The sequence below is a fragment of the Ptychodera flava genome, chromosome 9, assembly GCF_041260155.1.
Source record: "Ptychodera flava strain L36383 chromosome 9, AS_Pfla_20210202, whole genome shotgun sequence".
Lineage (NCBI taxonomy): Eukaryota > Metazoa > Hemichordata > Enteropneusta > Ptychoderidae > Ptychodera > Ptychodera flava.
In genome coordinates, this window is record NC_091936.1 from 32,022,094 (window position 1) to 32,046,092 (window position 23,999).

Here is a 23,999-nt window from a genome sequence, read left to right on the forward strand (position 1 = left end):
GACTGAAAATTGCGGCTTTAATTAAGATGTTCATGTGACAGATAATTATACTTTTGTTCGGATTTACAGTTAAATGACTTCAGAGAATGAAAGCATGCAGCAACTCATTTTCACCTCTCAGAATATTTCTGATCACTGAAAATGCTTTTAAACGGGACGGATATTTATGGACCGTCGATAATAAAAGCTGACACACGACAAACGTAATTTTTTCGTTTAGGGGGAGGGGGTAAAAGCTCATTTCGTTTTGTGTGCGTCAAAATCGCATAAGGATTTTCTATCGTTTTCGAGGTGCGACTTTGCAGCGAGAACGCAAACTCCCTTCGCGTTCATCGAGAACAGAATGACCACAAAATACCACAGTCCCCTGGTCTATTCCTCTCTGCGTCTTTGCGCCCCATAGACGTGTGTACATATGCCTGAGAAAAACCGGTTTTTCTCAGGCATGTACACACGTCCATGGGGCGCATAGACGCAGAGCGGAATAGACCACAGCGGACTGTGCAAAATACGGAGACAGAAAAGACAATGAAAAGACATGAATGTGAAATATAAACTTGTATGCTTTTTCAACTTGAAGCATGTATGTGAAACATTTACTACGTGGGAAATACATTAAAATGTTCTGTCTTAAAAAGTGAAACGCGTAAAGTTGAGGTTATTAATTAATGTGCCCTTCCGGTATTTTTTCATGGGCGAGCAGATCGGAGAGGTGCGTGTGGGTTTGTCATAAACGGCATCATAATACGAAATATATTTCGCATAAGAACTTCGTTTTGAGGGGGGAGGGAGGGTGTTTCAAGTAAAACGAAGGAATTACGTTTCTTGTGCGTCAGCTTTTATTATCGACGGCCCCTTATGAAAATTAAGTGACACCCCCCCCCCCCTCTGAGCTGTTTGAAAAATACATGATCCCCCCTTTGCAGTTTTCAAATCTCAGGTGACACCCCCCTGGATTTTGCCGGCCTAGCCTACCCCGGCCGTAATAAGTGAACGCTCCCTAACGTTTATATTTAGGTTGTGCGCGTCCAAAACTCGTGTTACCGCTGATTTAAAATCTCCCGTCATACTTGGTCCGTACATCTAGGTCAATGACCGTTGATGCATCATTGACCTCGCCTGACTGATTACAATAGAATGGCATTGCTATAATAGGCATGCTCCTCTGTTATGCAAAGTCACTAGTTGCAGTGCAACGGAAGTGCGTGCGACGCCACTGTTTGGAGTGTGCGCTGCGATATCACAGCTATGTCTTTTAGGCATACGCGACAGCGCGGTTTAGGGGATGTATGGTTCTTACCAAGGAATATGCTTTTGTTGAGCAAAGACGGCGAGTTAGATATTCAGATAGAAGGTGATAATTTAATGCTCCAAATCCCCCTTATGTGTAACAGATAATTTTTACCCTAGCTGTAATATCGCCTGTATCGCAGTGGTACTCAATTGTGACGAGCGTAAAGTTGGCGTCATCCTCATCCCCAGCCTCAGGTGACCTTTCTAGCGTCCCCTCTAGCTTAAGCTGAAAATGACGCTACTCAGCGTCAGCTTCAGCGTCGTATCTGAAGATTGCCGAAGTTACGCTGCCTGATGACGGATAAATGATAAAATTCGCCCAAAACATTAAAAAATAACAACACCATTCTTTCACAACTTTCTTATGAATCGTTATATTTTACCGGAAAATTATCTCATAAAGACTAGTTTTTTTGGTAGTGTTCATAATTTCAGTCCATGATCCGTGGGTGTGTTTGTTGGTTGGTGTCCTGTCAACTCTTGCAATTAAAAGCAGCAGAAAACTGATGCAAAAAGGACATCCATGATCCAAAATCAGTAAAAATGGACACCATCAGATGCAGTATTAAAGCCCTAATTATTTAGAGAATATATAAAGTAATGAACTTGTATAACTATGACTTAAGGCCTGAAAATTAGACGTATCCATATAGCATTCGAACTTAGGACTAGGAATGTTGTGTTGTAACTACATCGTGAGAAACTGATATTAAGAGGAAAGGTTGCTAAATATTATGAATTACAAACGCCACGGTGTTTTGATTAATATTGAAAGTGATATTAAACTTGGAGCACATTTTTTCAGTTGTTTTTACACTTATCATTCCACCACACACAGTCGGGAATGATCGAATCTGATGCCGGTAAAGCTGACGCTGTAGTGTCATCCTCATCCTCATTAGTCGCGTGAACCTGAGGCTGAGGGTGAGGATGACGCCAACTTTGCATTGCGGACGCACATAGGCGATTTTTCTGTTGTTGCTAGGGCGTGTCTATTCCAGATTCTGTCGTCGCTAAGGCGAGACGACGGGCGCCACCGAGCAAAAGCTGATCGACAGGGCGACACATCAGGTAAGCTGAGCTCTCTAAATTTCATGACCGTTAAATTAGATAAATATGTTTTAAGTACGTTGGCTCCAGTAGCTTGATGTCCGACAGTTGTTTTGATGGCTTTTCCCCAAACATTTGACATTTTTTTCGAAATCGGCAAAACTTTCAATGTCAATTGTGGGTGGGTTGTGACATATCCGGCAGAAACTTGCGAAATTAAAACCGTCGTTTGAGAAGTTAACATTTCCGTCTCATGGGTTTAATTTGTAAAGTTTTAGTAAATCTATTATCCTAATACTCATTATTTAATGTGCTGGAGCAAATTCGGACTTGGGAAGATCAGATGGCATTCTGAGAGCGATTTATTTTCAGCTATGTACAAACCGGAAGTGAAAACAAAGCAGTCAAGGAGGCCGTACAACATGTCTGGTAATCGATTGCAATAGACATCAAATCAGGTCCAATCATCAATATCATTCAAGGTAACTATGAAATTTACCAGGTCCAAGGAATATATAGAAAATGACAAAGGCAATGGGGTCTCTTGAACCACAAAATAGTGGTGGTACTAGGTGTCCGGAATGGGTAAGCGTACCCTGCCAGCTAGCTGCACCCGTCAAGATTGGCCCAAAGCGACAAATCCGTTGCTATTTGGTGAATTCAACAAATTACTTTTGTGAGTCGAAGTTTAGTATGCTGTCACTCATCATTTGACTAAGTTAACAGACAGGTCATATTTGATACAACATCTCCGTATCTACCGTAGAAGTTCTTAAGGTAGCGGTAAAGGCTAGAGCATCAGTTATAAACTTCAATAAAACTATTAAAACATAAAAGTAGTCAACATTCTCTGTGGAATAAAAAAAACTAGACATTTGGGGTCATAGGCATTGCAGAGTTATAGCCCGTTGAAACTTGTGAAAAACTGACCAAATAAGAGGAAGTTGGGGAGTCCTTAGTGTATTAAACTATGGTGGAGGTCCCCTAGCTTTAAAAAAATGTTTGAAAAGGGAAAGTCATTTTTTACTGTTTTTCAGGAAAGTTTGACAAGGCAGTGCTTGCATTCAGAATGCGTGACTGCTATTGTAAATGCATTTTTAGCTTCTTTTAGTGTCAAAGAGGTGTTAAAAGTGAGATTAACCAAAAAGACTGCTCTGTGACTTCAAAAGAGGGGTGCAAATATGGCTTGTTTTCAACATTTTTGACAGAATAACAGTTTTCCTACATAATTTTATACCAATTTAATCCAACCTTTGAAATGAGATATGGACATGGAATTTTAACAGCCTATTAACAAGGTTACACATAAGATTTGTATGGCACAATTTTCCTGTATTTGAAGTACTTTTTGAAAAATCACATTTTGAAATTTGAAAGAATTTTTAATAATTTTTTGATATGTAAACCCATGTAAAATCATAAAAACAAATTTTATTTACAAATCCTGCCGTACAAATCTTACAATTAATAGTGTCAACATATTTATAACTAATTTGGTAATATTAATACTATCCAATTATTATTATGTAAAAAAAATATGAAAAATTAAATTTTAATATTGATTGGTGTCATATTTCAAAATCATGGCTACAAATATACAATTTTTATATTCTTTGGAGAAAGTATTAACTAAGGGAGTTATCCTGAAAATTTGAACTAAATATCTTGATTCTAACACTTGAAACTTGACATTAACTCTGAGAAAAGAATTGGTGCAAAAATAGCCTTTACCGCTACCTTAATTAATTTTACTAATCTACTTTCTGAGAATCCTTGCCTCACTAACTTTTGAGCTAATAGGCTGTGTCTAACTCGAAAGTCTTCATATGAATTGCATGCTCTACTGTATCTCAGGAGTTGTGAAATATACACACCATAAGCTGGAGATGATGGTACATTGCTTGACAAAAAGGGAAAGTTTATGATTTCAAAATTGAAATCGTCTCTTTTGTCATACAGCTTAGTATATAGTGTATTTTGTCTAATTTCAAAAAATACGTCTAGGTATGATGCCGAGTCCACACTTTCAGTTGTTTCTTTTATTTCTAAATCATCTGGCTAGATGTGGTGTAGATAATTGGATATACCAGGATTGTTTAAACTAATGAGATCATCAATATATCTGTGGGTGTTGTTAAATCGCTTGGCAACTAAAATAATATTGCAGGGTTTAACGGAACGGTTATTTTGCAGAACATCTCTTTCGGATGAGCGGAAAATCTTCTTCCGTATATGACAGTTTCTTTAGTTTCCGTTGCAACATTCTGTGTAGAGAAATAATATTTCTTCCCTTTTCACAAAAAAAATACACAGATCTGATGGTCCTTTGTACAAGCTCTCTGTTTGATATGCTAAAAGCTGCATTCTAAAATATAAAAGCATCTGTTTATGTGTAGGATAAAAATACTTGTGTCAATAATATGTACATACATAAAACTCGTAAGCCTCAAGCCACCGGAGTAAATGACTAGGTGTTGGAACAGCTGATGGTGTGAGAGCTCTATGTGATCTATGCAGTGACAGTTAGACATGTATCTTATGACTAAATAACGGTAGGCTAGTAGACCTGACTGTATTGTGCTCAGGGATATTAGCTGTGAAAAGTCTAGTACAACCGGCAGTATAACCACTAAGTAGACAGTAGACCTGACTGTATTGTGCTCAGGGAAAGTTGCTGAGAAAAGTCTAGTACACCCGGCAGGATAACCACTAAGTAGGCAGATGACCTAGCTGGCTAACAGTATAGTGTATCTTGGCCTTGAATACAGGAATACTGCTAGGTAGTATGAGAAGTGACTTAAACAGATGCATGGATGTTGTATATTATTGATACACATTAGAAAGAGAAAGTAGAGCAGTAGATAACGAACAATATCATTATATTAGGAAATCACTAAATAGCAGTGAGTACTATGACAGAACCCCATGGCAAATACCGCCAGTACGGAGCGCTTGCACTCACAGGCCATGGGGTTCTGTTATTATTAGTAACATATGTTCTATCTTTTATTTGCATCATTTATCGAGAGAATAGACGATTAGTCTTGCGTACTACTTGTCTGTCAAACGCTTCAGAGCGACCCTGCGGAGTTATATAACATTGATATAACTGTAATGAGGCATCGAATCAGATTTCACTTTTCATTGGTCAACGCCGCCACACCCTCCATTTTGATTGGCTAAACTATTGTTTACTTGTTTATCAAGGATGACGTAAGATGAACGTCGTCGGAGGGCTTGAACTCTGCTTGCGTTCTACTCACACATACGTAGCAACATGCCATAGATAACCAAACGAAGAGAACTTTGAACGTGGAATGCTTTTGATTTTTTCACATTTTGAGCGTGAAATTCTTCTAAATGATCGATACAGTTCGGAGATTTTTACGGAAAATTAAGAGTAAGACACGGCAAACGTCTCTTGTCGAACGATCAAATTTCAGTGTTCACCGTGGCACACAAGCGCTCACTCAGTATCTGTTATCAAAAGCGTGTAGGACACACAAGCACAGAATAAACTGCATGCAAAAGTGACTTTCTATTGTAAACAGGGAATGTCCGGTGAGAAAACTACTGGCAAAAACGTCTCTGAAAGTGTTAACTGTTTAATTGGCTCCGCTATGCCCACAGTTATGTGTGTTTCGATGTATAATGGCCGCCGTGGTACGGCACTGTGTATCCATGGATGATGAAAAGGACGTCGCCCGTTGTCAATGGTTTTGCTTCGCCGACAAACAAACTGCTCTTACGGATACTAAAATCATCCTCACACTATAATAAGTACACGCAATTTACTTTGTCGTAGTTTTTAATTTCTGATGTCATGCATTTTACTATAACGAGCATCGAACAAAAGTGAAATGAAATCTTGTTGATGGCATTTTTTGTGTTACAAACAAAAATAGTTCCGGTTCAAAATTGGTAAATACTCATTAACATAAAGGAATGGCATAATGTTTTTGGTATTGCACTGCAGTGCGAATACCGGTATTACGCGCGCGCTTCGATGCAAGTAAACTGTGGTACATATGTAACAATAACAAGTACCTATGAAGTGGATAGGGTATTTAGGGGAAGGTATGCTCATTTACATAGTTATATTACATGTATAGCAAGAAAATAATTGATTCAGTTGATACTAATGTAATTTACCACGTTAATATGCATGTACATGTACATTAAGAAGACCCAAGGTGTTTTGTTTTAATTGGATATATACTTAAAAATGTTATTCATACTTCCCATTTAATGTATTGCCATTACATTTGTTTTCTACTTTCAGATCACGGAACATCTATATAGTGAAAGAACTGACACAGCAAGTGCAAGAAGAATGTTTTGCTTTTTTAAATTTAATTTTGCAATAAAATGTTAACCTTAACAGTATTCCTGACTGTCCTGCAATTTTATTTAGTTGTGGCAATATGGAAGCTTGGAATAAGTGTTGTATTTGTTTCAAAAATTGTCTTGGTGTGGTACCCTTAGATAAATCACAAAATGCATGACACAGAAATATTTTATTCTATCTGAAATGAATACCAAGATGACTAAACCAAAGTCTCAGCAGTCCTGCAATCATTTTTGAAGGCGATATATGTCTGAATGTATGCTTAGACATAAAAGCAAATAATACCTGAAATATACAGTAAAGCCCCATTAGCTGTATATTTTCTACACATGCACTTTGCAATGCTCACCAAAATATATTATCTGATTTTCAAAGATAGCTTTTGCATTCCCTGTCATTACTTGAATCCATATTAGGAAGCCAAAAATTATTGCATTGTTAAAAATCTAAGTTGTACCTTCTTCACCAAATTTGAAAACTTTTTTATCACATTTAGGGAAGAACTTTGGCTTTAGTTACTTTTGATTGTAAATCATATGTAAAAATAATCCTCAAATACAGCTAATGTGCCTTAAAACAAAACACCTTTTTCCTAAAAAACGTATGTCGGTTGTGTTTTACAATGACGTAGGCTTACTTTGTTAAAGAATGGAAAGAATCATTTATAACAAGTTACAAAATGGATACGCAGCATGATTTCTGAACAAAAAGGCAATGATGATGAAAAATGAAATTAAAAAAAACGACAGAGATGGCAAAGGTCATCGGTAGAGGGCAGCTTTGTTTACTCGCTAGGTCATTGTTGATGGTGTTGTGGGCACATTTTAAGTTAACATTTCCGTCTCACGGCTTTAATACAAAAACCGAACACGTAGTCTGAAAGCTTAGTATCTGCGTTATCGATCACTGGCCAAATCTAACTTGGGGACGACAAGGTGACCGAGTAAAACGCTAAAATTTAGGGCGGTGTGAGTAATTTTGGGGGTAGGAACGCACGCGACGACTTTGTTTTTCACCATATTTTTTCACAAAATTATGGAAGACCGGTCACGACATGCGACATGCGAGTTTTTTTAACTTTGAACTGCGACCTGGGAGTTCTTAAACTTCGACATGCGAGTTCTTAAACTGCGACATGCGAGTTGCAAAACTAATATGGCGTTTGCATACATGTCATTTCGTTCTCCTCCTAACGATGGATTACAGAGGTAGAGACGAACTTATTTCTGCATACTTCTACAATGAATACACCGTGGGAGAAATAGCGGCCACGTTAGGACTCAGACATGTATGGAAGACCGGTCACGACCTGCGACATACGACCAGCGTCTTTAAACTGTGATCTGCGACCTAACCCTAACCCTAACCCTACCCTAACCCTAACCCCTAACGCTAACTAACCCTAAGTTAAGCCGTTACAATTTTCCCCTCTCTTGGCCTAACCTCCAGGGTTGAGAGCGAAGTAAGGCTTTTTACCAGAAAAAAACCTAACCTCTAACCCTAACCTTAACCCCTACCCTAACCCTAACCCCTAACCCTAACCCTAACAGCAGATCGCAGTTTTAAAAACTCGCATGTCGCATGTCGTGACCGGTCTTCCATACAAAATTGACAATTTTGTGTCAAAAGTCTGTACCGCCCTATAGGTTGCGTTGATATCTTCCATAGTATTTAGTTTTTACGGCACACGGAACACGGGTAGACAGACCCTAAGCGAAAAATCTCCATGGTTTCAATTGCAAAATGCGGCGATATAAATTTGAATTTTTGTTCGTTCCATACCACAGTCGCTCGAGAGCTATTCAGCACTGGGACTATTCGCCCCATAGACGAGTATACAGAAGCGAGAAATACCCCAAGTCAGGAAATGAAAGGCTATTTCGTATAGGGATTGTGCCACCATGTCCACCTTCGACGTTCGATTTTACCGTAAAAAGTAGCAAGTTCATCTATCATGTAACCGTCGACCGTTCCCTATCATTCTCAAAATTCATACCTGGTACTTGATTTGCTTCACAAACGCTCGTTTCGTGTGATTTTCGGCCGAATTCGACGGACACGTCGCTAAAACATAAGCGTGAGCAACATTCCGGTCACCTTACAGTGGACGTTGGGCACCTCCACTTTACTGACGTTAGCGCCGCGTACCCATGAGGGGTGACTGGAAGGTTGTTCATGCCTTATGTTTTGGCGACGTGTCTTCTGAACTGGGCCGAAAATCACACGAAAATTCATACCTGATTCTTCATCTGCTTACAAAATGCTCATTTCCTCTGATTTTCGGCCGAGTTCGAGAGACACCTGGCCAAAACATAAGCGTGAGCAACATTCCAGTCATCCCTTATGGGTAGGCGGCGCCAAAGTCAGTAAAGTGGAGGTACCCAAGAGGTGACCGGAATGTTGCTCACCCCCAGGTTTTGGCAAGGTGTCCGTCGAATTCGACCGAAAATCACACGAAACAAGCGTTTTCGAATCAGATAAAGTATCAGGTATGAACTTTTAGAATGATAGGGAGCGATCGACGGTTGCATGATAGATGAACTTGCTAATTTTCACAGTGAAATCGGACACGGAATGTTACATGGCGCGGTTTTTATAGCCATTCTGTTTCCTGACTTGGGGTATTTCTCGCTTCTGTATACTCGTCTATGGGGCGAATAGTCCCAGAGCTGAATAATCGATCAATCTTTATTATACTCAACTCACACTAGCAGAGAGTGTGGTATGGTACATTCCAAAATTGGACAAAGTACAAAACTGAACACTTTCGAGAGGACAACAAAGTATCCAAGTTGTACAATAAGCAAACTGTTTAACAGTGGGAAGGCTACTGGAGGGTCAGCACAAATCAGTGTTCTTCAAGAATATAGCAAGATCTAGAAAATTATACTCCATAACCCTTTTAAGGGCCGTTTCTTTTTGTGTGACACCGAAAAAGTGGAGCAATCTATTCCACTTTCCTGTAACAATAAAACTCGTTCAGTGATAAACTTTTTACATGAGAATAATAATGAAACTCATCATCTATTTCGTTGCTATCACATCTAAGACAAAGTCTATCTTTCAAAGGCAATTTTGGCTTACTTTTCCTACCCAATTCAATATTTAAACTATGATCACTCAATCTAAATTTCGATAAAGCTCTGCGAAGAGTAAAATTTGACAATTATTTAAGTATTTTTCAAAATAAAATCCGGTCTTGAAAGTTCTATATGTACGCAATTTATTACCACCTCCATTTTTTCTTGTATCGTTTGACATATTCTCTCTCCAAGAATTCAAATACTCGCTGATATCTTCCTTTTTAATTTCTTGTTTAACTGGGCATATGATGTCACTCTTAAGGAGTTGAAGACATTCATATGATTGTAACTTCCCAAATTACAAAGAATAAAATTTGCCCAAGGGGAATTTATATCTATGTTTTCTTGAAGTGCCTGTTTCAGAATATGATTTCCTGGTAAACTATTTAACCTACACCAATATTTAATGACAGACATATAAAGATTGATCTTTAATGGAAATCTGCCTAATTCTGCTCTTATCCCTTCAAGTGGAGTACGTTTACTCACTCCCAAGATAAATCTGTAATAAGACATACACAGACCTTCAAGGCAATTATCAGTACTTGTAATTTCTGTTGCCCAGATTTCTGAAGCATAAGATAAAATTGGGACAATTAACGTATCAAAAATTTTCAAACAAAGCTTTGGGCTCAACATCTTTTCACTTAAAATTGACTTTTTGATACTGAATAAAGCTTTCATTGCTTTATTTTTAAGAGTAAACTGATTTTGCTTGAATTTTCCATTTGGTGTAAAAACTATACCTACATATGTATACTGATTTACAGCTTCAATTACATTTTTCTCATAATAAAATGACTTCTTTATTAAACGGTTGCCTTTTGAAAACCATTGTTTTTGTTTTTTTAGTGTTTACTGAAAGACCCCAACTTTTACTAAAAGAATGTAACTTATTCAAACAATTCTGTAAACCTTCTGCAGATTTGACATTAAAACGAAATCGTCAGCATATAAAATACAATTTAATTTAAGATCACCCATATCAACAGGAAAGTCAGAAATGTCACCAAATATATCTGGAAGATCGTTAAGAAATATATTGAACAATGTAGGTGAAAGATTACAACCTTGTTTCACCCCCGTGAAGAAAGAAACCCATCCGAAATTTTGCTTGACGTTTTCACTTTATACTGAGTATTATCATACATGGACTTAACAACATTATAGAAATTACCCGTTATTCCTAATCTCTGCATTTTTAAAAATAAACCCTTTCTCCAAACAGAATCAAAGGCCTTTTTGAAATCAACAAATGCCACATAAAGATGATTTGATGAATTTTTAGTCCCTTTTTGCATGTTTTATTGATTGCAGTCTTTAATAGAAACACACAATCAGAAGTACGTCTGTTCTTTCTAAAACCAAACTGGCAAGGTGAGAAAAGATTTTTATCTTCAAGATAGTTGATGAGACGCTTATTCAAAATTGATGTGAACAACTTTGATAGACAACTAGAAAGAGCTATCGCTCTGTAATTACTTGGGTCAAACTTATCCCCAGATTTGTGAAGCGGAACCAATAATGTAGATTTCCAGATTTCTGGAAAATGACCAGTATCTAAAATGTGATTAAACAACTTCAGTAAGCTACTAATGCAAAGACCATCACTAGCTTTAATCATTTCATTAGTATAGAATCCTCACCTGGTGCTTTTTATTTTTCAGACATTTAATAGCTACTATTAACTCTGATTGTTTAATTGGGATATTAAGAAATATATTCAATCTCCTTATTTTTTCATGTCTGTTAATTCTTTAGATACTAATTTTTCTACTTCAGCTGACAAGGCATTATCCTCTGCACTATATAATGACTTAAATAAGTGACCCAATCTTTACACTGAATGGACTCATCAATAGAGGTACCTGGTTTCTTCCTGAGATTTTTTAGAATATCCCAATACTCATTTGAATTATTCTTGTGTGTAAGTTCTAGTTTGTCAATTAATGATTTTGCATACATTTTTTTGCTAAGTTTCAATTGCTTTCTATATTTTTTCCTTAAACTGAAATAATTGTATCTAGCAATAGCTAGATACAATAGCTAGAATAGATAGAATAGCTCTCGAGCGACTGTGTTCCATACCCCCCACGTAGAGAAGTTCGATTTGGTGCGTACCGACTATGTGCGTCGCCACCGTTACACTCGTGTACTTGTGGCGTATATGGAATGCCGCTCACACGAACGTTCGATATACGCCAGAAGTACCGCTGCGATATCACAGCTGGTTTACCCCTGTCCATCATTTACATGAGAATAGATTCAAAAACTCCCACCTAGTGTGTGCGATTGACAACACGATGTTTCGGGAACCTACCTGCGGTACGCTTTTCTGTTTTCTCTGAGCGTGTTTTCTTCGTCAGCTCCTGAGCTGTAGTATTCCCACACTGGTGTTGGCAGCGTGTCCTTGGCTCTTGCCATGAAATCATCGAGACACACTAACTGTTTGCCGTCCGCCATGGTAAAATGGTTCTATTCGTCACTCCAAGTGGTGACACGAGAAGGTATTACTGGGTCAAACAAGTATTGTCAAAGTGTTTTTAGAGAACATAGGATCATGTTCATCATAAAAGAAGTGCGAAGTTTGGGATTTTACGATCTACAAGAGGGCCGAAAATAGCCGATAGTGAATCATGCAATGCTGGCGAACTGATGTTCTTGGCGAACCTGCAGTGACTGCAATGGTTCTACTCCGGAATAAAAAGGACGCGATGCGTTCTGCACACTCAGTACGCCCAAATAAGGCCAAAGTAATTAAATTCTTTGTTTTGCGTCCCCACCCGCTTAGGTTTTTAAGGTTTTCATGAAAAACACACACAGTATATTTGAATAGGAAATTTTAGGACATGACCGCTTAGTTTTTCTGAACTAAAATTTTGTGACAATTTTTTGTCTGCTGCAATCAAATTACATTGTGTTAATTTTCTTGTGTGTGTTTTTCAGCCGCTTAGACGCGTACCTTTTCCCTTTAAGAGTGGACGCAAAACAAAGAATTTAATTACTTTGGCCTAATCACGTGATGCCGGTACAAACAAGCCCACACGTGTACTAACGCGTATGGAAATACACGTACGTCTAAGCGCGTTTGCGCACATGGCTTTGTTTGTACCGTGGTCGATTCGAATTCCGGGTTTGGCCTATTAATCTTATCGATGACGTTCTCCGATCGGTGATTGGCTAATCGTGGAAATAATATTATGGTATAGCGTCACTAATTTTGGTAATGACGGGGAATGAATATACTACGGCTCAAAAGTAACATTCATAATCGCTTAATATATGGAACGCCAAATCCGCCTGATAGCATTGCGTGTGTGACTTCCTTTGCATAAGATTTTACCATACAGCTCACAGGCTGAGATGTAGGAGTTGTTTTTGTGTATAAATAAGTGCACTTTTAAGACGTAATATTGATTTTGCCAAAATTAAATATCTTGCACGGCAGCATTCACAAACAACCCTAGGGGAATTAAAAAGTTCTCCGATTTTATCAAATTCCTTCCCTAACAATCTCAACTCGCGTTCAAGTGCCTCTTCTGACTTACTGTAATTTTGATATCCTACCTCAAAATAATACAGTGGCCTGATTTGGAATGGGCAGATTTTTTCGCTATGTGTGAAGGAGAGGGCTGTTTTGTCATACTCTCTCATAGGAAAACTTCATCTTGTAAAACCAAAAAAGCGGTCTCATAAAAAAATTGGAAACAGGATGACTTCCCTCATCTGCCAGGAAAAGTGAACATAATTAATAACATAATGTATAAATGGGACATAAGCTAAACCTTTTGGTCAATTTTTAGCAAGTTCGGTTCTTTGTGTCAACTGCAGTTTCTTTTTCTACTCCCCACCGTGACAGCATACCGGATTAACAAATATTCTGTTTGGCAAAATACCCTGTTTATGTGTAAGGACCACTATCACTGTTATTGTAACAAATGAATTCTAGTCCTGACCTGAATTAAATGTCAAATAATAACAATGCTGATTGTACACATATGGCTGTGTTGAAAAGCAAAAAACATGACTTTTAATGACGCTTCAGGGAGAAGAACAAGAAACTGCAGTAGTTACTAAAAACAAAACCATCAAAATATTGGTCAAAATTTGCCCCGGGCCTAGGTATGGAGTCAGGTCACTATTGGGTAATGTAAATAGAGTAAAGTTACTCTGTGATCATGTCAATTCTCACCAAAAAATCATGGAAATCTGACTTTTTACTGAAAGGCCAGTCAGAGTATGTAGGCCTATACCGTTCCATTTGTATTCTATTTAAAGTGACCCAGTGTGACTTTCACTGTTTCAGTGCCAATGTATAAAGAGGGGGTCTTACAAGTTTTTTTCAGTACGGTTATCAACAGCTGCTAGTTAGTCTCACAACTTTAAAGCGCAGTGGTCGTCGCGCTGCGCGTGCGTGACTTTTTTGTTGATAAACATAAATTTTTGTAATGATAAGTCTTGTCAACTTCAATAGGAGTGAGATTGGAGCAGTCCCCCACTTTGTTAAGGCCATTGTAAGACTCAACATCATGCAATAGTAAAATATTAAGATCGGAAACGAACTTCAGTGGTGTATTTCTATCTATAAACTCGTGTAGAGCTACGAACATTGGGACACTACACTCAGCACATTATGTCGCTGAGTTTACTACAGGCAGACACAGTGAACAAAAAGGTTTGATCGCGCGCGATCACGCTGGTTGTACACAATGCTATGTACAGTACAGTGAAAATACATAACTAAAATGATCATATATATGTAGACTAGCAACAAGCACAACGCCTACTACAAAAATTACACTCAAGACCATGATCGGCAAGCCAGAGCAGGACACGGGAGATGTTGTTGGGAGACGGTCACCGCGTTGACGTACACGGATATAGTAGAGAGAATCCGGTCCCACAACGTACCGGCCCGCGACGACTTGGCCCACAACCAACTGTTGATCACCATGTCTTACTTCTCCTAGTATTACGTGGCAAGAAATAGTAAAATGACAGGAAACAATAGACAAAACGAGCGGGTTACCGCGGCATTTGCGAGGAAAATTGCACGGCTACACCGTGCATCTACGTATCGAGAGATCCTGTGCCACGGTCCTGTGCCCGGTCATGGCAGTGATCCAACCGCCAGCTTGTGCAGGCCTACCGGTGCTGGGCAAACTTCGTTGTTGTACCTCCTGATTGCCGGGTAGGTCTGAATCCTCTTTCAAGAGAGATAACCCCCACATAACAAGAAGACCTATGAAAGGTCCTTCGCTTGACTTGATACCTGTACTCGGAATTCTCGTTTGCACCCCAAAACGGGGTAAACTTTGTAGTTGAGTTGGTTCTCCAGCCGAGTGTAGCGCGCCATATACCCGGTTTGACACGGACGTTCATACAGACCACGGAACGGAACAGATGCAGAGATGCTTCTTGCTGCAGCGGGCATTGCTCTGCGAGCTGTAGATTTCTGTAGTTTGGGTTGTTGTCTTTGTACTCCTGTCGGGCCTCTTGAAATGAAAGCTCTCGTCCTTGCTAGCGATGTCGAAAACTAGAGCCCGGTCGTTGATAGTCTGTTGGCGTATACATGCGTACATGGGTACGTCTAGCTCTATGGCTCGAGCGATAACAGTAGCCGAGCCCCATTCAACTGATTTAAGAAAATCATGAGCAAATGTGATCTCAATCCAGCGTGCAATTATTGTTCAATATTTAGCAGATATTTAATTTATATTAATTGACCTTTTATAGCGTGTTACATTTGGTTAGTTGGTATGCTTGAGACAGATCAGCCGCCATTTTAACAAGCGGCAATATCGCAAACATTACAGTCAACCCGTAACATGTGCGGCGTTCTTGGATTTGTTTACAACAGAGGGGGACCCCCTCAGGAGGATGCGCACGCGCGACGACCACTGCGCTTTAAGCTAACACGTTTGGTTTCCTGTCTCTCCGTGCTAGAAAATATTGCAAAATTGAATTGGCTTTTTCATAAATCCCAAGTATTGTGAATTGCAACAAGCGGCTCAATGTAATCTTCGTACTGTTCTATGAAGCCAAAATTAATGTTTCTGCTGACACATAGAACAAAGAGGCTGGAGCAGTTCCATGTGATCCGGGTCGATATCTGTGGGTGTGAGAAAGTAATTGTCTGTTTGTGAATGTGCTCTTAACAATAAATACACAGCAGAGAATTTTTTTCCAAACAAGTTATTTTTTGTGACTTTTTAAAGAGACAAACCAACAAATACTTAATATCAAATAAAATCCCTTCAAATGCTCCCTCAACATAACCTTGACATTTTTAAATTATCCCGTCAATTCTCCCTTCCCTCAAGAGGTGTTTGTGAATGCAGTCTAATGAACTTAAAATTATAATGTGGTCGTTATATTTTGGTAATCGTATGCATCATAACCTTACAAACTCAAAACATTTACGATCTCATCTAGATGACGGGGCTTCTTACACACGTACACACGTAGACATCTTGGTGAGGGGTTCATACAATCCCTCTAGCTGCATTGTCTCCACTCTTGCACGGTCATTTCACTTTCACTGATACAGATGGAGTTCCTCAGCGATGCCATCACTTGTCGGCATGTGGTCTTGTAGTAGTAATGCAATATTCAGATGGACCAAGTGTCTCACGGGAATCACTTTGTTCGCTGAGGGCGTTTACTCGGTCAGAGACCTTGGGGTTCTCTCAAAACAAATATCTACTCCAAATTACCTATTGTTATCTATCATTTTAGGAAATTAAGAGTTTTGTCATAAGTATTTGGTCGAACAAGTGGGGTTTTGGCAAGTTCCTGTATTTCAAAGAATATCGTAAGAAGAGTTTGTCTGTGGTACACTTTAATATGCTTAATCATGGACCAGTGCCCTTCCACCTGGACTTCTCACACTGACATACACACACTGGAACATAAGCCATATTAACAAACGAAAGGTATACTTTGATTTCATGATGCATTGTTTTAATTGAAGTTATATGAAAAAGACTGAAATTTCTACTTGTCCGAACGTTTTTTGAATGGACAATGTCACTCTCTTTTCAAATTATTTCGATATAACCCAGCTTTGTATTTTGAATTATGAATTGTTTGTATTTAGTATAAGTTAGATTCTTTTTTATTTTACGCGGAAACTTGCTTGTCATGTAGTGCATTATAAGACATATGTACAGTTGACATATTAAGCCTGTTACACAATTACGTAGTCATAAATAGCTGTGTGTACTGGGAAGCACATTTACTATACATGGTGGTTTGTCAAACACTTTACATCTTCAAACTTTTGTCTCTTTTAAGTTGTCAATGTCTTTTCAGAATTGAATAGTTCACAACTACTTGTTTTGTTGTGTCTATAGGACAGGTACTGTTATAAGGGTTTTTTCTGTTTAGCAGGTGTATTGCTCTCATGGTCGATACGAAAATGATGATTTTCAGCTGGCTGGCTGACTTAGAACCCACTGGAAATGTGTTGTGCGAAGTTTAAATATAACTGGTGAGTGATGCATCGATTGTGCCGAGATGAAAAAAGTACATTTGACTTTGCATTATAATTATGATATGAACAGATTAACATTGGGCAATTATTGGTAATGAAAATATATGTTGGCGCTGATGACACAGTCAATCCTTTGCCGTGGCTGATACACCGATAAATGAGTACGACACGAAGTACACGGCAGGTACACACATCGGTTGGCACAAATATTCGTCTGAGATGATGAAAGTCCCGAATCAGCGATAGTCAAATCACGATCATAACTTCGACAATTGGTCTCTCTTACTCAGAAGATCCCTGGATATATCACTTATTCGGCTACATCCTGAAATAGGGAATAATGAGGGAATCCACAGCTTCTTGAAATTCGTTTTATGAAGGACAATTCGGATGACCTGTATTTATCGATTCTTTGCAGTTGAATTGAGTTTGTATGTATGCGTCATACTACCTGCAGACGACTCAATTGCATCTCCTTATGGTTGGCCCTCTTGTGGTAAGGGTAACACGAATGATAAGTTTAAGTATTTTATTTGTTTGTTCGTCTCCATTCTTTGCCTCATTGCCGACCATGCTGTTTAACTGACATTTCAATACGTCAAAGACCCTTGTGTACACACACACACACTCACTCTCTCTCTCTCTCTCTCTCTCTCTCTCTCTCTCTCTCTCTCTCTCTCTCTCTCTCTCTCTCTCTCGCACACACGCTCTCCGAGGCTCTCTCTGTGAGAAGCACAAACCTGTCAAAGCCATGGCTCTGCTCAACTCATCTCGTAGGATTTGAAGAACAGCTTTCACGCCTTCTTCTCCCTGATGACATTACAAAAAATAAATCTAGAATTACTCATTTATTTCGCTTGGTGCTTGAAGATCACTAAGTGTACAATATGATGGTTATGTCATGGGTTAAAAATACTAGGAGTAATATACTTATTTAATTACTGCAAATCTTTGACAAAAAAAGATATGTCAATTGATGTAGCCCCTTTTATCTAAAAAGGAAATATGTATCATTTTAGATAATCCAGTAGAACATTACTCATTTTGATGACAATGAAAAACATGTTAAATAAGTAGAAATCGGCAGGTGCAAAAACAGGACAGAACATTCACGAACAGGGCAAAAGATGTTATTTTAAATGATCGAGACCATTGCTTCCGACGATATAAAGAGATATTTTTAAAAAGCCGAAAAACGTTCAATAGAATTTAGTCACATTTTAAAGTATTTAATCTGTTGCCTCTGCTTAATATAAGAGAATCAAGTCATGGGTGCAGTTACTAAGGAAATGAGGGTTGACTCAATTAAAGACAATCTAATCATCCTACAACTCTGCACTACTTTACCCACATCTTTGGAGCCTACTATGTAATGAAATGTAATCTGAGTTACCATCTCATGGAAAACTTTTTACAGAGTGATGAAACCTCTCAACAACTTCTTAGTTTGGGTTTCTGCGCAGTACATTTACAAATGCAAATGATCACTGATAGAAATCTGACACCGATTAAGGTCACTTGACCAGCTCCTCTATGTCGTGAGGTTGTTATATAAAATAATGAAAATACCCTAAAGATACAAGATCTTAGATAAACCAAAGGTGAACTGGAACTATGTAAAGGAATGGTTCTACTCCGGAATAAAAAGGACGCGATGAAAATGTGTTCTGCAGACTCAATACGTCCAAGAGGTAACGTGGTGACGGTACAAACCAACCCACATGTGTGCAATCACGTATGAAAATACACGCACTTCTATGCGCGTTTGCGCATGTGGGTTTGTTGTACCGTGATCCATTCGAATTCCAGGTTTAACCTATTACGCTGTCTTGTGATAAAAGGGACCTGAACGCCCCTAACACCACCGTCACTAACACGCATGCTTTTCTTAACGGACTGAAGGACTGTGTTTTTCGCAGGACTATGACTGCTACGATTAAGGAGAGATCGGTGACTTCGGATTGAATTAGTCGACTTCAAACATGCTGTGCTTGAATTTGGATTATAAATAAGATAAGAAAGAATTATTTACAGTGTTTGAACAATTTTTCTCCATAATGAATTTTTAGCCTATCATACAGGAGATATGTCGAGCACAATACTAGTATTCAAATATTATGGTACTGTCAACCATTGAATATATTAAGCTATTATTTTAAGCTACTTTTTAAAGCTACCCCTAAATGATTTAGTTTAGAATAGAAATACTTACATTACATGCCAGGCCATAGAGAACAGGTCTACCGATGAAAACAGCCCTTGCACCCAGTGCCAAAGCTTTCAAAACGTCAGTACCAGTTCTTATACCACTGTCTACGTATACTTCCAGTTTGTCTCCGACTGCATCAACGATGTCTGATAACACATCAATCTGCAAAATTTATCATCTTAGGGAAGCGAGTAGCATATAATCTCGTCGATTTCCGGCTCCCTTGATTCAAAAAGCAATGCAAAGGGGCAACTTCGCTAGACAAGGGCGTTTCATAGGGCAGAGACCCCCTCGAAACGTTGACATGACCAAGCAGTGTGGACCGGACGATGGAATAGCGGAAGGAGTCCCACTGTAATTCGGGGTTTCTACAGAGCTGGAAAACGACTTCCACGTTCTAGCTCGACCAGAAAGAAAGATGCGGGATATAATGGTGTTTCTAACTTGGTTTGTATAGAATAGTTCAAAGGAAATAAAAAGACGATTTAGATTTGCAACCTCCATCAACGGAACTGCAGTTCGAAGAACGCCTCATGTCTATTCAGAGGAGAAGAATGCATGATACAAACACGTAGAACAGGATAACCATAAAAACACTCCCAATTGTGTCGTGATGACGTTCGCAACTCAATTTTCAATAGCTGTTTGATTGTGAAGTTCACGTTATATTGATTTTACCGACGCCGGTACACCATCTAATTGTCTGCCACCGTGGTTGGATACGACTATTCCTTGAACCTTGTGTTCTGCAGCCAGTAGAGCGTCCTCTACAGTCATGATACCCTTTAGGATGACCGGCAATCTTGTCACAGTCTGACCCATGCTATGTCTTTCCAGGTCGAGGTAAGGCAAGGCGTTGCAAGTTCAGGCGGAACGTCTTCTCCGATGCCCAGGTCCTTTTGACAGAGGAAACAAAACTGATATGGGACACAGTGTCTGGTCGTGACCGTCGAAGGTTTCAATATATTTTTAGCTTGGCAATATGTGCTTTGGTACTTTCCGTAATGTATATATTTAACACTGAACTATCATTCAATAAATGTACACAGTGAAAAAGCCAAACCTGTAAATATTAGAAAGTGACATTCGTACAGTACTGTTACATGAATTTTACATGTTACATGTTACATAACACCTACACATTATAGTGAGAACACCACTACTTGATTGATCCTGCGCTGTTTCAAACTAGGCATATCTATCTATCTATCTATCTATCTATCTATCTATCTATCTATCTATCTATCTATCTATCTATCTATCTATCTATCTATCTATCTATCTATCTATCTATCTATCTATCTATCTATCTATCTATCTATCTATCTATCTATCTATCTATCTATCTATCTATCTATCTATCTATCTAATTATATATGTCATAGACCTTCGCAACAACCATTTTTGTTCGGTTTGACTGGCTCAGTGATATTCTGTGCATTGCCAGGTAAAATAAAACATTTTGAGCAACTGTTTTTCAACTATGATAATAAATGAGCATTATTGGAATAACAATTAATTACTTGAGAATTTGTATCAGCAAAAGATGGCCATACCAAAATTTGTGGAACTGCTGTGGCAGCACAAATTCTAGCAGACAGAAACGTGTTCAAAGACCTTGCAATAGATTTGTTTGACGTAGATCTATCGACGAAAGCATTAAGTGCATTTTCATGAGTGATTCACTTTTGCATTTTTTCCTGCAGTTCTAAATTGATGCTGATAACTAAGTCATTTACACGACTGATCTGAGCATTGTCGATACCTTTCCGATATACTTATCAAGATTTCCAAATTTCTGTAGAGTACGCATCATGGCCTGTCCGCCAAGTTTTGTAGGCCTTCTCTTCATACCCAGGACAGGAACGTCAACACTGATAACAATCGCTTTGAAGCCTGCCCTCTCAGCTCGTGCTATCATATCCTTTGTGACCTCACGATCACGCCAGGTGTAAACGTTCTGCCATTTGATTGACTTTGGTCGAACGGCGGCGATTTCCTCTAAAGATTTACCGGAGAAAGCACCCATTATCATGGCAGTGCTCATTTCTGCTGCAGCTGTAAAAAAGCGACACCGAAGGAGAACTGTCAATTAAGCAGCCGCCTGAAACAGCTTGGAATATTTTGTGTTCGTGCTCTGCCAAACCGAAACTTTCTTCTGGTATCGTGCACCAGACTTCGACCTGTGGTGGACATTTTAAAATTGCAAAGAAAACTTGCGATGCCATCGAGATTCGTTTATAGTTGTAAGTATTCAGTGAAGGGGCTCATAAGTGTTAAAAATTATAAAATACCCAAGGTAACAGAAAAACCTGTCGACTTACCGCTCCCGCTGGCACTGCTTACCTTTACACGTAGCAATCTCTGCATCAGGATGTGCTGTTCCGTGGAGAATTGACGGTGATAGGCAAATTGGTGCATCTATTTTCTCCCCAAGGACAGTTGTTGACATGTCTCGTACGGAAACATCTCTCAGTACCCGTGGTTTGAGCCAGTATCTGTGAATCATACAGATTATACAATATACAAACAAAGGAACAAAAACACACAAACAAAGAAAACAAACAATAAATAAACACACAATCAAACATGAACTCACAATGTATTTATTTATCTTTTAGAATCATAATTAATTCTCTTTGGATTTGGGTGGTGTTGTCATTAATAACTCTCAAATCCTCAGTAGTAAATGAGACGTCTCTGTTTCAGCAACAGTTGTCTGCCTTGGCAACGTAACATCGCTATCCATTTTTGAACGGTTTCAAGGGACCCATTGGACGAGTGCCAGAATACGCCTCGCGTCCTCTACATGTAGTGCCACAGACTATCCAGAAGCGCTTCGACGTCCAAGATAGCATTCTACACTAAACTTGTGGTATAAATCGGAAGAAAAACCGTTGACATTGTACAACAACGGTCGGTACTTGGCCATTTGATGCCCCAGTCACGAATGTAAGATGTATAATAATAAAGATCACGAGAATACTGAAATGAATGCATTCAGAATAACCTTATGATATTAAAGGTATACTGTCACCTGTTCCAATTTTGCTACAGTTACCATGGAAAGAGAAAATCTAACCAATCACATATTTAAGCGGGTGGCCGCTTTTTAAAAATAGCGCCCTCACATGGGCATTTTGATATCAAGGAACGCCCCTTTGACCATATATGGGCATATTTAGATTACAGGTGACTGTATACCTTTAAATGTATGCATTCAGATGCATGCATTTACGTATGTAAATATGTATATCTGTGTACGTGCATGTATGTCAGGTAAATTTATAGTTTACTATCTGCCATCGGGATGTAGTCAGCGAGAGGTCGCAAGGTTGAGATATTGGTGACATGTCAAAATGAATGACCTTAAGTTTGTAACATGTGTTAGTTTTAGTTTTTCTCAGTGTTAACTTTTCTCGACATAGAATCATATTGAAGTGGTTTGGCAAAACAACTGGAAGTTTCCACCATGTCAACAGGAGTGTTTCAATATTTTACCCGATATGAGAGAGCTGATCTGATAAAAGGGACCTTTCCTCAAAGTTCCCGGTCCTCCTTCCCATTGTTTATGAACACAACCGTTAAATGGTGGGATGAAGGTGAAGTGGTTTATTTTTTTGGTTTTTCATACTGCAAGGGGGTGGGGGACTGGACCCATACAACATTTCAAACTTTTACCTCGGATATCCTATTTTCTTGACCTCGATTTTGTCATTGACCCTTTAAAGTAACCCTTTTGTGCCCCCTGACCTTCGATTCTCAGTGCGACCACTCAACAGACTTTCATGCATGTACGTTTCAAAAGCAGCATTCCATAAGTGCTAGACTCCTACCTTTGAAAAGCTCTCCTATTCTCGTTCACTGTGACTTCATCGTCAGCTCCAGCACTGATCAACACCCAGGCCCGAAGAGGCAATAGCTCCCTCGCCTGTGCTTCGTAATCGTCAAGACAAAGTAACTTCCCAGCTGTCGCCATTTTCTATTTTAGGGGAACGAGCAAAAGTTATGGTGGGTGTGAGGGGTCAGGGCTTTTAAGGACATTTTTGGATTATTGGTTATTGGATATTCTGCAACCACCTCACCTTTAAAGATTGCAGGACCCCTGTTGTTTCAGAGAAAAGTCATTAAGGCTGTTCGCTGATTATTTAACCAGGATTTTGATGACCTATTCTCCTTAGGACAAGTATAAATATATACTGTTTACAAGAAACAACAAATAAATAAATAAATAAATAAAATCAATACATAAATAAATAAATAAATAAGCAATCCCTTCATATAGTCGGCCGAGCAATATGCCTTGATTTTAAAGTACCGGTAAGTAATTTATGCAAGTCAATTCGGATTGTTCAGCGTCTCTGCTGCACCTTTATAAAATGCACCTTTATGAAATGCAGTGACGGCATGAACACAGCTTTCTAAAAGGCGATCAAAGTTATGCCGCATATTAAATGTTGTTTTCTATAAGTGAAGCAGTTTCATTCAAATTGTATGGACGTCCATTCTAGATCAGGGAAA

At 38.8% G+C, this 23,999-nt stretch overlaps 2 protein-coding genes and 1 long non-coding RNA gene across 4 annotated transcripts in view; all 3 read right to left on the reverse strand.

The window, feature by feature from the left end:
- LOC139140704 (2-Hydroxyacid oxidase 2-like) overlaps positions 1-12,512 on the reverse strand; it is a 34,299-nt gene extending 21,787 nt beyond the window's left edge. For both annotated transcript variants that reach the window (XM_070710091.1, XM_070710090.1), the window contains exon 1: positions 12,095-12,512. In XM_070710091.1, coding sequence (XP_070566192.1) covers positions 12,095-12,237 — 143 coding nt within the window. In that variant the 5' untranslated portion in view covers positions 12,238-12,512. The remainder of the gene's footprint in view (positions 1-12,094) is intronic.
- A 4,200-nt stretch (positions 12,513-16,712) lies between these two features.
- Positions 16,713-19,975, reverse strand: LOC139140710 (uncharacterized). The gene is made up of 3 exons (XR_011554050.1): positions 19,482-19,975; positions 18,010-18,079; positions 16,713-17,594 (listed from the first exon to the last, which is right to left on the reverse strand). It is a non-coding gene; the product is annotated as an uncharacterized lncRNA (long non-coding RNA).
- A 186-nt stretch (positions 19,976-20,161) lies between these two features.
- Positions 20,162-23,457, reverse strand: LOC139141276 (2-Hydroxyacid oxidase 1-like). Its single transcript, XM_070710902.1, has 4 exons — positions 23,315-23,457; positions 21,825-21,976; positions 21,244-21,536; positions 20,162-20,374 (listed from the first exon to the last, which is right to left on the reverse strand). Exons 1-4 carry the CDS (start codon positions 23,455-23,457, stop codon positions 20,285-20,287), a joined length of 678 nt encoding a protein of 225 aa, XP_070567003.1. The 3' UTR covers positions 20,162-20,284.
- Between the last annotated feature and the right edge of the window lie 542 nt (positions 23,458-23,999).

Excerpts from the sequence above, each read along its gene's own strand:
- LOC139141276 (XM_070710902.1), bottom strand. The coding sequence starts at position 23,457 with ATGGCGACAGCTGGGAAGTTACTTTGTCTTGACGATTACGAAGCACAG. Across the intron at positions 21,537-21,824 it reads AGAGATTGCTACGTGTAAAG|CTGCAGCAGAAATGAGCACT; the intron begins GTAAGCAGTGCC and ends GCTTTTTTACAG. Across the intron at positions 20,375-21,243 it reads TTGATAAGTATATCGGAAAG|GACCTGGGCATCGGAGAAGA; the intron begins GTATCGACAATG and ends CTCTGTCAAAAG.